Consider the following 15,478-nt stretch of genomic DNA (forward strand, 5'->3'; position numbering starts at 1 on the left):
ATAATCCCATAATTACAGCGGCAACTCAAACATTATTGTTCAAATATTTGCACTCATTATTTTCCAGGTACACAAGTCATTCTCCCGCTTTATCCCTACTGTTTGATGACGCACCCTATGATTTTATGAATGAGTGAAGGAACTGTCAGTGATTCACTCCACGTGGTGAGCAGAGTACTGTGGCATTTATATGCGTCACTAGTAGCAAAGACTCGGAATTGGAAGGTTGTTCGGTGTTTCGCGCATCCAATGGTGGGGCTCTCTTTCTCTTTCTGGCATGTGAGCTATCACCGCGAAATCCGTTTTAATTATAATTCAGTTATTGTACTGAATGCAGATCTATTTCTAGATACAAATACCCCTCAATAAGCGATAACAGCGAAACAAGGCAAATTTGGTTGTATTCTGTGGTATTCTTGGAATGAAACGATGATAATTAAACAGCTAGAAGAGATATTTTCCGAAAATACAGACAATGATTCTTCTTACGAATAGTTGTTTTGAGAAGTGAAACAATTTTTTTTACCAACATTTTGACAATTAACTAACCATAATTAGCAACGACCCATCCTGTTAGAGTATTTCAAACCTTCCGAACATTTAGAAACATTTTTTTTTTCAAAAGAGAAATGATGCAATGCCGGTTACAATGCAGATATAAAATTTTTCAAACGTTTTATGATTCAGTCTGTCAAATGGGTCGTTGCACCTATTACTCTCCAATCCCCGCGTGACAAGTTACAAGGAATCGATTAGCGGCTAATTAATAGGGTTGCGGCTGTTTCAACGCCGACACCCAGGAGAACGAGAAAGGAGAAAGCTTAATTACTGACTTTAATGAACTTTTATTGATCTCCGATGAAAATGAGTGAATTATACGTAAAATATGAATTGCAAATTTATTCATAAAGCCCCTTAAAAATATCAATTATCCCTTTATAACGTTTGAAGACCTTTAAACCGCTCCTAAAACAAATTAGTATTGTTTTCTTGAACCAAATCAAGGCTGAGTGTCTGAATTGCTTGGATTGAGTAAAAATTCAAATAAAATGTAAGGGACGAAGGTGCTGAGGCTTGAAAGCTTCGCCCCTGAGCGTTGCGCTGGCGTGGATCGATGGTACTCTCGAAGGGGTGAGCCATCGGTTCATCTAGTGAGTCGCGTATGGCATCGAGTCACCGAAAAAATAGCAAAAAATTAAGGAAATATCAGCGAGGGAATGCGCGGCAATTCGCGCCGAATTCTGTATCTGCTCTTCCTAGCGATATTTCTCCTCCTGAGCACGAGATTGTTGACAAGCAGAAGTCACCTGGTACCACCTGACACCGATTCGGGGGTCATTACGCATAAGAGAGGTGAGAATGCTCGGATAGCGCCTGCGTATGCACCTGGGGTTTACATGGCGGGTCGACGGCCCGCGAATTCAACTTTCTGCGGTTGGAACTATGGACTGCCGAGAAAGCTCAGCTTTCCGGCAAATACAGTTACTCGGAGTCCTCAGGATGACGGCCGTGGAGCCTATCGCGTACTTCCGTTTGTCATTCGTGGAGGAATCAGTGTGAGGGATGAAAAAATCGTGCAATTTACCCTTTGCACTCATGCCACAGCTGATCAAGTGTACAATATCGTAGAACTTGTCAGGCGGTGGGAAGGTCACGTCAGTCTCGCCATTTTTGCTCCTGGGCTCGATGCTGGACTCGCTGTTGATTTGATAGAACGCGCGTGTCTGTGTGAACCCGCAATGTTCAAGGTTATCACTTTTATTAGACTACAATCTTTACTTTTAGATAGAATTCCTTATAAATATTTTGTAATTTCAGGTATCCGTCCACCTGATATTCCCAGCAGGTCGTCCTCCCGCCTTGTCTCATATCTACCATCCAGAAGGTGATTGCGCAGCATCGGACCTCCAGTGGAGAGCATCCGATACCGAGAGAAAACAACGAGGAATGATATATCCCATAAACGTAGCCCGCAACGTCGCCAGAAGTCTGGCTCCAACGTCACGTGTACTAGTGTCAGACATTGAATTACTTCCGAGCGATAAATTAGCCTCTGGCTTCCTACATATGATCCATGGCAGACCCCCTCAATCCGCCCTGATCTTCGTCGTTCCTGTCTTCGAGATTGAGGAGAACGAGCGTCCACCAAAGACCAAACGAGAACTGATGACCGCTGTACGGAGCGGTGTCGCCATTTATTTTCATAAATACGTCTGCGCCCATTGTCAAAAATTCCCAGGTATCACCAAATGGATGCTGCGACCGGATCCCGGAAGAGTGAAACCTTTGGTTGTGACTAAAAGGGAGTACCCACACCATAGATGGGAGCCTATATTCATTGGGAGTCAGGAGGATCCACTTTACAATGAGGACATGTCTTGGGAGGGACGCCAGGATAAAATGGTTCAGGTGAGATGACTCGGTAATTTCGTTATCGTCATCGTTATTTTTATTATTATCCCTTCTGTCCCTCCTAGGGAATTTTTTTGAGAGTTCGCTCTCACCTTTCAATTCAACCGTACAAGTCTAATAGTTTTTCTTCCCGTGGACTTAAAAATCCAAAATTTTTTCTCGGCAATAACTTTCAGATGTTGGAAATGTGCCTGATGAATTATCGTTTAGTAATCCTGGACGGTGCATTTATGATCCACACCCCAGGGATAAAACGTAAACCATCAAAACTACTGAACAAAGAAACATCTCGAACCTTTGAACGTACTCAGGAAAAACGCAATGCCCTAATATACCAGAGCAAAACCAATGGATTGCTCAAACAGTACCCTGCTAACCAAAGATGCAGACAATAGAGGAACGTTCCTACCTACTAAGTCCAAAACAGCAGATAATAGTTAGATTGTTGTGCATATTTTTTGAGAATTGAAGAGAGAGATATTGGAACCTCATTGAATATATATTTTTTGCTTTTTTTCATTTTAGAAGAGAATCAACGAACAGTGGCTATTTTATCAATACGTTCACGCGAATACACGTCTTGAATTATGCCTTTATTGTGATTAAGCACAGAGACTATTGTCTCGTTAAGATAAAAAGAAAAAAATATATTGTACAGAGCATCAGGATTTGTTGGAAGATTAAATAGTGCTACACTACGACGTTTTGTTTATTCCTTTTTCTTTCATTGATTTTTCGTATAATAATATAATAAAAATAATATTAATAGATTAATAGCGAATAATGTAAAATAACAAATCTTTTTTTCTTATTTTTCCTGCTCGGCTTTATAAAAAATGGCAACTGCCGCATGCAGCCTCCTTCCTGCCAGGGCTCCACCCTCATTGGCATAACTATTTCATCTTTTTTTGTTATCGTCTCACTCATATTTACTTTAAAAAATCCATTTGTTCTGTCCGTAAAATAAATCTGTTCAATTCAATTTTTTTTTTTCTCCTCGTACAAAATTGAATTGCTCTCATTTTTAAGAGTTCGTGATGATCACATAGCTAATTCGTTGCTACTAATTACAGAGCGAGTCAACACAGGGGTTATAGTTAATTACTGTTTCTACTGAAATTGGAGAGATTTCTCTCTTTACTCAAAAAGCAAAAATGTTGAAAATGTTTTGAATACTTTGTTTTTCATGAGTCTTTTGTTGCATTGAGTCATTATAACACAATAAAATATGAGAAAACAAGTTTGTGATTGTTTTTAACTGCCTGAGAAAACCTAAATGCGCATTTAAAATAACTTTGTCCATTTTGCCAATGACTCACTATTTACACGAAAGTTTTAATCCTGTTTTAACCAGGAATTTGATAAAAAAAAAAGAAACACGTTGCAACAATTATAGTAGAAAGATGGAGTAATAATAATAATATTAATAATAATAATCGAAGACGATTAAAACTGCTACAAAAATAATTTAATCTTATAAAACGTTTCTATAGTGATTTTTAGATGTTTGTTTATCGAATTCTCAGTGATTCTGAGCTAGATATTTTAACGTACGTGGAGTAGATTTTCACTGATATTTGATGATAATCAATTGATAATTCAGAAACAAATCATTCAACCGATTTTTTTCCCATTCGAAAGGGATGGTATATTCAAAACATTATAGCAATAACATAAAAAATGATTGATATTCAATTCCCATTTGTGAATTCTGGTTTGTTTGATAATGTAAAATCAATTGTGAATGATAAAATTATTTTTTGGGAAAAAATTATTATAATTAGAATTTTTGAAAATTATGATTCTCAATGGGCTCTACTCTGCGTACATTGGACAATTTTTATGAATTTCATTTGTTTCAGTTTTTCTCTCAGCATTCTCACGGCATTTAGTGAAATTTTAAATGGAATCTTTTATTATTCTAGAGTTAATATGATATCACATTATCAAGGCACCTCTAGGCACCCCCTCTCCCGGCCCTTGCCCATTCAAAGTATTTTAAAACTATAAAAAAACCTGTCGTGCTCATCGTTGAATCGAGATTCTTAAAAATTGGTTGTACTACTGCTACGATTGATTTTTTTACCTATGGCTCTGGATGATGTTCTGTTTGGCGTTGGCCTCAGCCTGTAACCACTCGATGTCAACGAATTATTAATGGCAGTCACGTTTGGAGCAATTGTGTTGAGACACTTGGCAGCCTCTTGAAGTTGTTTCAATAATATTTCATTCTTTTGTTTTTCCTCATTGAGTTCACGTCGCAATTGGGCCTTTGTTTTATTGCCAAATGGACAGAGTACCCGGTGCTGGATGAGGGACACTGCTGAAGGTCTTGTTTCAGGATTTGGATGAATCATAAGCTGTTGATGAAAAATTTTAATGCATTTTCATTAATTTTGTGACCCATAATCGTGTTGAAAAAATATATCTAAAGATATTAATAAGATTTAGACTTGAAGAATTATCAAATATGTCTAAAAAAACTATGCTATGTGGTAGAAAAAATACATTTGTAGTAAGACTCAATTTTCGTACAGGGAATAATTAAGCAAAAATTACCTTGAGCAGTTCATTAAGATCTCTGCTGTACTGCGGCAGCTCCTTTAAATTGCCCTGCCTAATAGAATGCCACTCAGGTCCATTTTTTGGTAACGGGCCACCACCCGCTGCTTCATAAACCGTAAGCCCAAGTGCAAAAATATCAGCTTTGGTCAAATGTGAAACATCTTCATGTAATATTTCAGTTGTTAAATATCTGCAATCGCCCTCTTCGACAGTGGGATTACTGATAGACGTAACATGACCTAGATCGCCGATTTTATACGTGATTTCCTCCTCGAGAGTCTCCTCTTCATCGAATCCATCATCAGCAGAGTCATAATTCAGTGCCAACAGCCGTTTCTCCTTAGATATAAAGATGTTGCCAGGTTTGATGTCCATGTGAACTAACTGCATGCTATGAATGTACCTGAGCCCCTCGGCAACATGTAGAAGCAACTGATGCAGTTCAGCTTCGGTGAAGGCACGATTTTCTTTCTGGCGTTTAATAATGTCATCCGCCAAACTGCCACCATTGCAAAATTCATTTTGAATAATCATATGATTGTCCTCGGCCCATGCGGAGTAATAACGCACCACGTGCTGATGTTTACCGAGGACAGCGTGTGCGTAAACCTCGTTCAGTGCATTTTTCTCATTAACACTGCCTGCCACGGGTTTGAGGCTCTTCTTTATCGCATATGTACATCCATCGAGACGATTTATACATTTGTAGACTGAACCAAATTCACCAGCACCTATCAATTTCAACTCATGGAATTCCTGCTTATATCGGGGAATGTTGGATTCGTTCAAAGCAACGCGTTTCGTTGGCTGCTCTATCTCTGTGTCTGAGTCATCTGTGTCGGGAAGATCAAACTTTGGTATCCTTATGCCGGGTGAACTGCAAGATTTTTATATTGACAAAATATGAGGGGGGTCTTTTCATAATTTGATCATTTCTCTTTTGTAGTTGAGAAATTTGGAAATAAAAAATTACATGATTACATGATTACATTTACTAATCATACGTTGGAAAACAACAAATTGATGTAGAAAACAATTTTTCAAAAATTCATCTCGAAGTCCTCAATGAAATTATCTGTGTTATTTCTATGTAAAATAATTCATTAAATAATGAGAATGCTGAAAGTGCATCTATCAACGAAATCTTTTTTGCAGTCAATGCCCGATATTCTAAACATGTTTACAAGTTATCTCACCCATTGAGACTACGTTTTGATCTACTCCTCTTTCTGGCTGTCAGCAACATTCCATTAGGTGTAAAAGGATTGACATTAGCGGTTGGTTTGTCACTCTTTGACTGGTAGCTCGAGGCCACTGGTCTCGGTTTATCACCCGGAAATAATCTGCTACATCTCGATGGCACTGGCGTATGCATTGTACTTTTTTCAATCAATGTTTTTGGTGTTGCTGGAGAATCAAATAGTCGGAGGGCTCTTACCCTCTTGTAAGGTGGACTGCAGGCCATTGCCAGTCTCGAATGAGGGCCACAGTCACGATGGGAATTTCTGGCACTCGTCCCTACAACGACAATCCCTCGTCATTCGGCCACTTCATTATCTCCCAAAGAGATCTTATTGTTAGTTACCAAATGTCAGACTTTAAAATGAATTCATTTATTTTTAATCAATCAAAATTGACGTGGAAATTTGTCATTAACACTTGTCAACTTTCTTTCGTCAATTTCGCTGGGGTTTAGTCGTATAAACGTTGGGAACAATTACACCTCGAATAATTCACGGCAAAATAATGATTTCATGAATTTCTCGAGGCCTTTCCAAATTTTATAGAGTATCCACGCATTCACGCGAACAATAGGGTTCTCAAGTTAAAGTTTCTAAGAATGAGGCCTCAAGCAGTGTCAGAAAATCCCAATACCATCCCTGCCTTTTAGACCCTAATTTATATACATCAACTCAAAAGCCCTCAAAACAGGTATGTACCACTAATGCCTCCAAAATTCAATTATTGCATCAATAGTCTCAGCACGCCTTAACCCATGTTGACTCCCCGACTGCCATAAAAATTTTCCAAATAATGTCACACAGAGACTTACGTTGTTATGGTCGACAGAGCGAGCCTATTAAGTCCCAATTTTGCACTCCCATTTACAATCATTATCTGACCAAACAAATATTCCACTCATGTTAAAAAAAAATAAGAAAAATCACCAAAAGACACTTTATAAAAATCACAAACAACGCAGGAAGAAAGACTGTTTAAAAATAAACTATAAAAAGTCTAAATAAATTAGTAAAAAAACTAAGACGTCCGTAAAAAGAAAGGAATAGTGAAATCACAGGTAAAAACGGCATCGCACAAAGGCCAAAATTACCGTGTGTGTGGCGTCCATGTACCCCCCGTCCTCGCGGACAAAAACCCAACGAAAAAAAAAAAAAAAACGAGAAAGCTCGCAAAACTAACCTGTCACGACGATAGCTGGTGTTTTGTCATGAATCGGCGAATTATCACTGTCACTACAGTCCATTGAGTTAAACAATTGTCTAGGTTGTGGGGAGGGTGTAAAATCCTCAGATGAATCTAACACATCATCAACATCGCATCCCGAACTGTTAGTGCGACAGCTGATGTTGAGCTCCTCGTCCTCAATATCGTAAGCGTCGAAATTTAATTTCTGGGCAACATCCATATTCATCATTTCAAATACAAAACAAATTGTTTTTCGACTGAACATTCACATCACTTGATTGAAGATGTTCATGAACATTTGTTTTTCGCCACTAACCCGAATCAGCAATGAGTCTTTATCACAATTATTTTAAATAAAAACGGCCAACATTCATTCAAACGCACTCTCCACACCACGCTACGTTCGTTATGGCGGGTGGCCCTGTGTCCTTTCGAGGAACTTGGGTAAGAACCAATGGCACGTCAGCTTATTGAGTCACTTTCTTCGGTGTTCTGAAACACGCACTCTTATTGGCTGAAACCGAGGGAACAATGTGCTGTATTTAGTGGCGTCATCTGCCACTCGCCGGGTCATGGGGAGGGGGAAAAACTTATGATTTTAAACGTTTTAACACAGCGTCCTCCTTTTATTTTATTTTTTCACTGAGGCCTTTCGGGCTTTTCTTCAACTCCATTATTATTTTCTCGAGGGGGGAGGCGATACCAGTGGGTGGAGATTGCAGAGCTGAAGAAAACGGTTCGAGATTAGATTCAGAGGTTCCAGAGGTTTTCTTTATTTGTAAAATTGGTTCAGTCAATTTTTAAAAAATTATATTTGCGGGGATGAAGTTCGAGAATTTTTTATGAATGAATTATAAACAAAATTTTGATAAAAAGTGAATTATATCTTGATTAATCTGTGGAATAAGTACATTGACTCTCTGCATAATCATTATTATTGTTACAATGTATTTCTGATAGACAAAGACATATTTGTTTAAATTCAATTCACTTTTCCCCACGAAAAATTGTACAACGTTTGCAAATCAATGGAAAGTAAATGAAAAAAATTGAGCTAATCAAGTGTGATTTAGTCCAAGCTCGGGTATAAAAATTTCAAGACAACTTTCAATTAAAAAAATTAAAATGATGAAAAATATCATAAGATTCTCTGTAAGAAATTTAGAAGGTCCTGTTTGTGTCGGGGGCTTGTCCAAAGTGCAGAGTAATAAAAGGAATTTGGTTGGGGCAGCTGCAACCTGTGGCGTGTGCAAAGGGTCCCAATGAGCTTAGCCAGGGGGAGGGACAAAGTGGAAAAAATAGATGATTGTTTATAGGGCCGCTGAGCAGAGGAAGGTTGAATCGTATACGCGGACTCAGGAGATTGTATACCTGTGGGAGATAAAAATTGCAATGAAAATTGGGTGAAATGGGAGTAACTCTGAGGAGTACAATTTCCTTAGCCCGATTATAGTAAAGTGTAGTAGCCGAAAGAGGGTGGGGTTCGATGAGGGCACATTGATCACTCGACTGGTTTCTGTTTGGAAAGAGAGGGACGAGTGGACAAACCCCAACACCTATAAATACAAAAGTGGCGAATAAGATAAAGATAATACGAGACAGAGTGAATTGCTTTGGGTGATTTTTTTCACTCCTACACATTCAGCTAAAGATTCTCGCAGGTTGCTGAAATGCAGGGGGATATCGGAATCAATATTTCTGGTGACATTGAAACGCCATTCAATCAAAAAGAGACGACAGCGAATGGGTGTGTAAAATTCCACGTTGCATTTGATAGCTGAATAATGAGCATATGGCTGCATTTGACAACCTAACCTCTATTCGGGCCGGAGATATCTGGAGCTTATTGGGCTGTTTTTTTTTAAATGATGACGGCAGGTGGTCAGCAAAATTCAAAAACAAGGATGGTTCCAAGGATGGTTGTTTTTGCAAGATCCAATTCATAATTTTAAAACATTTTTCTGACAGTTTAAATCTAAGGAGAACAATTTAGTGGAAAGATTTTCATATGATGCATTCACTTACATGCTCTACTCCTCTATTAGAGAGATATTTTCATAACGGTTTTGATTCTTTTGATAAGAATGTTAAATTTCCAAGTTGAACAAATATTGTTGTGCTTTATTTTTGTTGCTGTGATCTAGATTGGACTTTCTACAGATCCCTCAACTTCCATTCACCCAGCTGGGATATCCCCAAGCCCATGACTGGATCCAGCACAGAAAAGCAACACTGAGACCATGGAGTTTATTTCTAAATACCAATAATTTTCGTGCACCTCCTGGCGTAACTAGACTTAGCAAACGTATCGTCAAAAATATCGAATACTTCCAGAGTAACTATTTATTTGTCTTCGTTGGACTTGTTATTTATTGCTTGTAAGTATTACACCACTTTCTTAGAAATGCATACAATTGATGCTAGTTATCGTCAAGAAATTAACATTGAAAATGAAAAAAAATGATGCGTCAACTGAATTTCAATTAATGCATTAAATTCCAAGTAATGATAATTCAGATTCAGAGAATGATTGTAATCATTTTATTGTATATTTCTTTCAGAATTACATCACCTTTATTATTACTAGTAGCGGCTGCATCACTGGGTGCATGCTACAAAATATCGGAAAGACATGCTAAACAGGAGTTAACCATTGTTAATCATAGGTTGACTCTAGCCCAGGTTTACATGATCGTTGGAGCATGTTCACTGCCTTTATTTTATCTCGTTGGAGCTGGAGCTATTCTATTTTGGGTTTTAAGTAAGAAAAATGAATTTTCGTAGTTAATTTACCAGCTTGAGGATATTTACGGCTTGAAGAATATTTTTGTTCAATCTCCAATGTTGCCTGATCAATCAATCCCAATGTATAAATCACATTGCTCACAATTATTATTAAAAAATGGTCAATTACAGGTGTATCTTGGTCTTTGGTACTCATCCACGCTGCATTCTACAATATAGATTCAGTTTTATGTCCGGGAGAGGACGAGCTGAATTCTCTAGTGATGCAAGAAGTTTAATTGAACTAAAAATTTTAATGAAATTGATGGATTCAGTTGGGAAGTGACACAACACTTTACTAGTGAATTTATTAATACTTCCAATTCCTTATGATGATTTAGTGCCTATTTAAATTTTTCTATTAACCAAAATTATTTTGATTATTAAAATTCATAGATAAGCATACCTATTATTAAATTAAATAATGATAAATTTTATAGTGTGTTGTTGGTAATCACTTATTGGGGGTTTTGTTTCAGGGATATTAGATAAAGAGAAAAAAATTATTTGGTTTTCGGATTGACAGTGTAAAAATAGATTTAAAATTTACCCCACGATTTTGAATGTATTTGTATTCAGAGTTGCATTCAGGATGACGCGAGTGAGGACCAGGTGTTGCTGTCTGTAGAATGAATCTGCCGACCTCCCATTCCAAGCGAAAATTAAAAAGGTCTATAGGGCCCTGCGTAAATGGATAAGGACTCAGCTCGCCGACGCCGCACACCTGCCGCCATCCAAACCCACTCCACCTCCCTTTTTACCTTTTTTTCAACCTTTTGCTCTGTACTCGATCCAAAACACGGGTTCAGGCCTTTTAAATCGTACATTTGTCTCTATTTTTGTTTAACACTTTTCGTTGAAGTTGAATATCCAAATATAATATTTATTTTTGCAATCTGATTAGCTATAAGGAATTTATTTTGATATTTTATCGCAAATAAATTGTTCAACAGAAAAATTTAACAATGAAAAAGACACTTGTTTTACCTAGTTTTACGTAGTAAATAATTAATAACTTGAACGTTTTTCCTACTTAAAAAATTCGATATGCAAACTACAAGATATGTCAATTCAATCCATTGAGGATTGAATCAACACATTCCCTCCAAGCCATTTAAATTTCGCCGCTCAAGCAACCGAAATAGGTCTCATTGATTTATTTTCATTTGCGCACGGTAGTTTGTAATACATCCACCCTCCATGGGATTTTACACAGTCGTGGTCGACGTAACCATTAGAATGTTAGACTTAGCACTGAAAATAATAGAACAAATCTAAAAAAATATTTTTTCTCTAACTGTCACTAAAATATATGATTTTTTTACTTTATCAAGTGATCTCAGTTTTACTGTTGAAGTTGTTAGTACTATACACAGGAGAGAGATGTGATGGGTGGCAGCTGCAGTGAAATTCATTTCTCTATAGTGAACTATTTATTTAGTACTTTCTACTCTCTCACTAATTTGAAAAGTACGTGACATATTATTGTTAATAAAATATCTCTCTACAATGTGTTACGTTATTCTGAGTGTTCGAATATTTTTAGTTTTGTGTGTAATCCAGGGAAGTAGTTGATTATTTCATTGCCCAGATCAAAGAATACTAAATGCTGATGTATTCTTATTTAGATGTTTAAGAAGTTACAATGAAAGTAAATAAATATATGAGAGTAAAGCATTTTCACCGTTTGCCCCCAGGTATTGTCGAAAATACGAAATGGAAAATGAAGACAGTATTAAATTTGACGAGCATCGCCAGAGGAGTACATCTCAACCGAGTATCTATCGTTCAATCCAGAGTAATCTTCACAATGGGTCACAGCAGACCCTCTACCACAGCATCCGTAACACAATGTACGAGGATGCGATAAGCCTGGAGACCCTGAGTGCAGATGATCTAGATGAGACATCTACATTGAGAGGGACGGAGGAGACCTTCATCGAAGGAAGTTGTGGAGATGTAAGGGAGTTTGGAATTAACGGAAGGACGCATTCGGTAGATTTTAAACTGAAATGAAGTTTATGGATTTTTCAGCTAGCACATTCCGAAAGTGGAAGTTTATTCTTCAAGGATGGAATTCGTTCGATTGATTTTGTTATCGTCTGGGATGAGCATGACGGACAGGCCTCGGCATATCGTAGTAGCGAGTATCGCAAGGTATTTATAATAGTTTGGAATTCATTACAATAAATTAAGATTAAACATGAATGGAACGACTTTTACGACCATTTGCTGCAAAACAACTGCATGGAATTCAAAGATATTTTCAATAATTTAAAATGGACTTTCAGATCTTCGAAAAGAATCTCGAACTTGAGGGTCTCCATTTGGAGCATGAACACCCGGAGCCCAGTGGTTTGCGCTTTACTAAAATCCATGCACCCCACCAAGTCCTACGTCGTTATGCCGAAATTCTCAAGCTCCGTCTGCCCATGAAGGAATTTCCAGTACCCGCCTCAAGCACTCAACGTGCCAATACTCTAATACGAGAAGTAAATACGTACATTGAAATGTTCTTCTCGCGTTTCTACGTAGACCAGACTATTTTTCCAACTATGAAGCATCGATTCACGGCTGTTTACAGCCGTGACAAGGAGTACTTGTTTGATATCGATGGACCTGATTTTTTCTCACCGGCTACACACTCGAGGATTGTGCAATTTATTTTAGATAGGACGGAATTTTCCGAAATTAAGGAAGAAGATTTGACCTTTGGAATTGATAGACTCATCTCCGAGCATGCTTACGTGGCAGCTTATCCACTGCATGATGGAAACTTGCGCAACCCTGACTCAATGAGATGCCTCCTGTATACCCACTGGGCGAGTTTCCGAAGATTCCTCCACTACCAGCCCTTGGACTACATAAAAGAGTACTTCGGCGTAAAGATCGGTCTCTATTTCGCCTGGTTGGGCTTCTACACGCACATGCTGGTGCCAGCAAGTGTGGTTGGCCTCCTGTCTTTTGTCTACGGCTGTATCAGCTTATCTTCGAACCAGCCAAGCGAGGACATTTGCCACAGCAATAGTTCCATCGACATGTGCCCTCTTTGCGACAGAATCTGTGGTTATTGGGACCTACGGGAGACGTGTCTCCACGGTAGACTGACGTATCTCTTTGACAATCCCTCGACAGTGTTTTTCGCCATCTTCATGTCCCTCTGGGCGACCCTCTTCCTCGAACTGTGGAAGAAATACTCAGCGGAGATCACCCACAGGTGGGATCTGACGGGTCTTGATACCCAGGAGGAACACCCGAGGCCCCAATACCTCGCCAAACTCTCTCATGTTAAAAAAAAATCGATGAATGTAATAACAAATACTGTGGAGCCGACTGTTCCTTTCTGGAGTATGAGACTGCCAGCAGCGATCCTATCATTCTCAATTGTTTTATTGCTGATAGCTGTTGCCATGGCAGCAGTCATTGGCGTCATTTTGTACAGAATGTCGATTTTAACGACACTGAGTGTCTACGGCCAGTCAGCAATAACGAGTAATGCAATACTCTTCACCACCGCTACCGCAGCCTGTCTCAATCTCTTGTGCATCGTTCTCTTCAATTGGCTGTACACGTGGCTGGCAGAGTACCTCACTGAGATAGAACTTCTGAGAACTCAGACTGAGTTCGATAATAGTTTGACGCTCAAGATTTATCTACTGCAGTTCGTAAATTATTATGCTTCGATATTTTATATTGCCTTTTTTAAAGGGAAATTCGTGGGACATCCCAGCACTTATAATAGATTATTCAGATACAGACAAGAGGAATGTGGCCCCGGTGGTTGCCTCACCGAGCTATGCATCCAACTGAGCATCATAATGATTGGAAAACAGGTGATGAATTCCTTTTTGGAGATGATGTTTCCTCTCTTTTACAAGTGGCTGAACACATGGAAGGTTCACGTCAAGGCTGATGACTCTGCCAAAAATGAGGAGACCAGTTTGCGGAAGATTCCTCCATGGGTTAGGGACTACAAACTTGTGGAGTGGGGCCCTAGGAGTCTATTTCCAGAGTATCTGGAGATGGTACTACAATATGGGTTTGTCACAATATTCGTGGCCGCTTTTCCTCTGGCCCCTTTCTTCGCTCTCTTAAATAACGTCTTCGAAATGCGGCTGGACGCCAAGAAATTGCTAACAATGTATAGGCGGCCCGTTGGACAGAGAGTCAGGGACATTGGCATTTGGTATAGAATATTAGACTCTGTCGCTAAACTATCGGTCATCACCAATGGATTCATCATTGCCTTCACTTCCAACTTTATCCCGAAGATTGTCTATCAGATGAGTGTCTCGAAAAATGGATCTTTGGATGGATTCTTGGAGTACTCACTATCCACCTTCAATACTTCGGATTTTGAAGAGGGGGCGAGACCACAGGACGTCGAGGGAAGGGTTGTAGAGGTCTGTAGATATCCAGATTTCAGGGTGGAACCTGGGAAGGAGGGAGAGTACGAGGTTGTCAGCATTTACTGGAGGATTCTGGCAGCGAGGCTGGGATTCATCGTTGTGTTTGAGAATACTGTGGCTTTGGTGATGATTTTAGTCCGGTGGTGCATACCAGATATGAGACCAGAGCTTCGTGATAGAATAAGACGTGAGGCATACATCACAAATGAAATAATAATCCAACGGGAGGCTTTAAGGGCCTGCCAGAGGGAGGTTGAGGAGCCAGAGTCTCTTCAAATGCACACTTATATTAACGAAAATGCTAACAGACTCAATCGAGTATTGAGAGATTCACTGTCAATGTCTGAGTTTGATCTGGAGGTACATGGATCTCCGGGCACCCCTAGACGACCTTCACAAAACGCTCCCACGGTTCTATGATTTTTATTTGTGCATTATCTCTATTTTCAGTGTTAAAAATTTATTTCAACCTCCGGTTCGATGTATTTATTTTCAGTGTGAGTCATATCTCGGGTCAATGATATTTCGATATCTAGTGATATTTACGGATAATTATGTTGGGCGTTGTGACCGCTCGTTAGTCAGAAGAATTTATATTTTATGGTGTTCAAAGTACTTATTCGCAGAAAGATTTATATATTATACACAAACCATAAATAATTATTGATGATAATACGTATACAAACGAATTTTGAAACTACCTCTACAAAATGATCTGAATATATTTTTAATGTACGGCGATTTATATGTATTGTGGAATAAAGACTTATTTATGGGTACTTTCAAATTCTTTGATGATCTGCGATTTTTCTAGGGCTCCAGGAATATTTTAAAATCGATTTATTTGTTTTTCGCGTTTTTCTCGGCTCCGAGGCCTCCTA

The 15,478-nt window shown here is 38.7% G+C and overlaps 4 protein-coding genes across 6 annotated transcripts; 3 read left to right on the forward strand and 1 right to left on the reverse strand.

The window, feature by feature from the left end:
• The first annotated feature begins 210 nt into the window (after window positions 1–210).
• On the forward strand, window positions 211–3,078 carry LOC135168086 (beta-1,4-glucuronyltransferase 1-like). Of its 2 annotated transcripts, XM_064131965.1 has the most exons (4): window positions 211–1,748; window positions 1,819–2,409; window positions 2,589–2,848; window positions 2,938–3,078. In XM_064131965.1, the coding sequence occupies exons 1-3, from the start codon at window positions 1,218–1,220 to the stop codon at window positions 2,805–2,807; spliced, it is 1,341 nt and encodes a 446-aa protein (XP_063988035.1). In that variant the 5' UTR covers window positions 211–1,217; the 3' UTR covers window positions 2,808–2,848; window positions 2,938–3,078. The 2 variants fall into 2 exon arrangements, with proteins under 2 accessions (XP_063988035.1, XP_063988034.1); XM_064131964.1 differs by having other exon boundaries at window positions 2,589–2,958.
• Window positions 3,079–3,103: 25 nt separating this feature from the next.
• On the reverse strand, window positions 3,104–7,832 carry LOC135168082 (wee1-like protein kinase). 2 transcript variants are annotated; one of them, XM_064131955.1, is made up of 4 exons: window positions 7,399–7,832; window positions 6,174–6,495; window positions 4,972–5,854; window positions 3,104–4,772 (listed from the first exon to the last, which is right to left on the reverse strand). In XM_064131955.1, the coding sequence occupies exons 1-4, from the start codon at window positions 7,667–7,669 to the stop codon at window positions 4,458–4,460; spliced, it is 1,791 nt and encodes a 596-aa protein (XP_063988025.1). In that variant the 5' UTR covers window positions 7,670–7,832; the 3' UTR covers window positions 3,104–4,457. The 2 variants fall into 2 exon arrangements, with proteins under 2 accessions (XP_063988025.1, XP_063988026.1); XM_064131956.1 differs by lacking the exon at window positions 7,399–7,832 and adding an exon at window positions 7,031–7,323.
• Window positions 7,833–8,765: 933 nt separating this feature from the next.
• LOC135168088 (prenylated Rab acceptor protein 1) lies at window positions 8,766–10,625 on the forward strand. The gene is made up of 4 exons (XM_064131971.1): window positions 8,766–9,151; window positions 9,549–9,782; window positions 9,966–10,165; window positions 10,321–10,625. Exons 1-4 carry the CDS (start codon window positions 9,075–9,077, stop codon window positions 10,425–10,427), a joined length of 618 nt encoding a protein of 205 aa, XP_063988041.1. The 5' UTR covers window positions 8,766–9,074; the 3' UTR covers window positions 10,428–10,625.
• Window positions 10,626–10,779: 154 nt separating this feature from the next.
• Window positions 10,780–15,385, forward strand: LOC135168080 (anoctamin-1). The gene is made up of 4 exons (XM_064131951.1): window positions 10,780–11,658; window positions 11,886–12,147; window positions 12,223–12,345; window positions 12,480–15,385. The coding sequence occupies exons 2-4, from the start codon at window positions 11,905–11,907 to the stop codon at window positions 15,015–15,017; spliced, it is 2,904 nt and encodes a 967-aa protein (XP_063988021.1). The 5' UTR covers window positions 10,780–11,658; window positions 11,886–11,904; the 3' UTR covers window positions 15,018–15,385.
• Window positions 15,386–15,478: the final 93 nt, after the last annotated feature.

The sequence above is a fragment of the Diachasmimorpha longicaudata genome, chromosome 12 (assembly GCF_034640455.1).
Source record: "Diachasmimorpha longicaudata isolate KC_UGA_2023 chromosome 12, iyDiaLong2, whole genome shotgun sequence".
Lineage (NCBI taxonomy): Eukaryota > Metazoa > Arthropoda > Insecta > Hymenoptera > Braconidae > Diachasmimorpha > Diachasmimorpha longicaudata.

Excerpts from the sequence above, each read along its gene's own strand:
- LOC135168086 (XM_064131965.1), top strand. The coding sequence starts at position 1,218 with ATGCGCGGCAATTCGCGCCGAATTCTGTATCTGCTCTTCCTAGCGATA. Across the intron at positions 1,749-1,818 it reads GTGAACCCGCAATGTTCAAG|GTATCCGTCCACCTGATATT; the intron begins GTTATCACTTTT and ends TTGTAATTTCAG. Across the intron at positions 2,410-2,588 it reads GCCAGGATAAAATGGTTCAG|ATGTTGGAAATGTGCCTGAT; the intron begins GTGAGATGACTC and ends AATAACTTTCAG.
- LOC135168082 (XM_064131955.1), bottom strand. The coding sequence starts at position 7,669 with ATGTTCAGTCGAAAAACAATTTGTTTTGTATTTGAAATGATGAATATG. Across the intron at positions 6,496-7,398 it reads ACCAGCTATCGTCGTGACAG|GGACGAGTGCCAGAAATTCC; the intron begins GTTAGTTTTGCG and ends TTGTCGTTGTAG. Across the intron at positions 4,773-4,971 it reads ATCTTAATGAACTGCTCAAG|CTTATGATTCATCCAAATCC; the intron begins GTAATTTTTGCT and ends TTTCATCAACAG.
- LOC135168088 (XM_064131971.1), top strand. The coding sequence starts at position 9,075 with ATGCAGGGGGATATCGGAATCAATATTTCTGGTGACATTGAAACGCCA. Across the intron at positions 9,152-9,548 it reads AAAGAGACGACAGCGAATGG|ATTGGACTTTCTACAGATCC; the intron begins GTGTGTAAAATT and ends GCTGTGATCTAG. Across the intron at positions 9,783-9,965 it reads GGACTTGTTATTTATTGCTT|AATTACATCACCTTTATTAT; the intron begins GTAAGTATTACA and ends TATTTCTTTCAG.
- LOC135168080 (XM_064131951.1), top strand. The coding sequence starts at position 11,905 with ATGGAAAATGAAGACAGTATTAAATTTGACGAGCATCGCCAGAGGAGT. Across the intron at positions 12,148-12,222 it reads TCGAAGGAAGTTGTGGAGAT|CTAGCACATTCCGAAAGTGG; the intron begins GTAAGGGAGTTT and ends TGGATTTTTCAG. Across the intron at positions 12,346-12,479 it reads GTAGTAGCGAGTATCGCAAG|ATCTTCGAAAAGAATCTCGA; the intron begins GTATTTATAATA and ends ATGGACTTTCAG.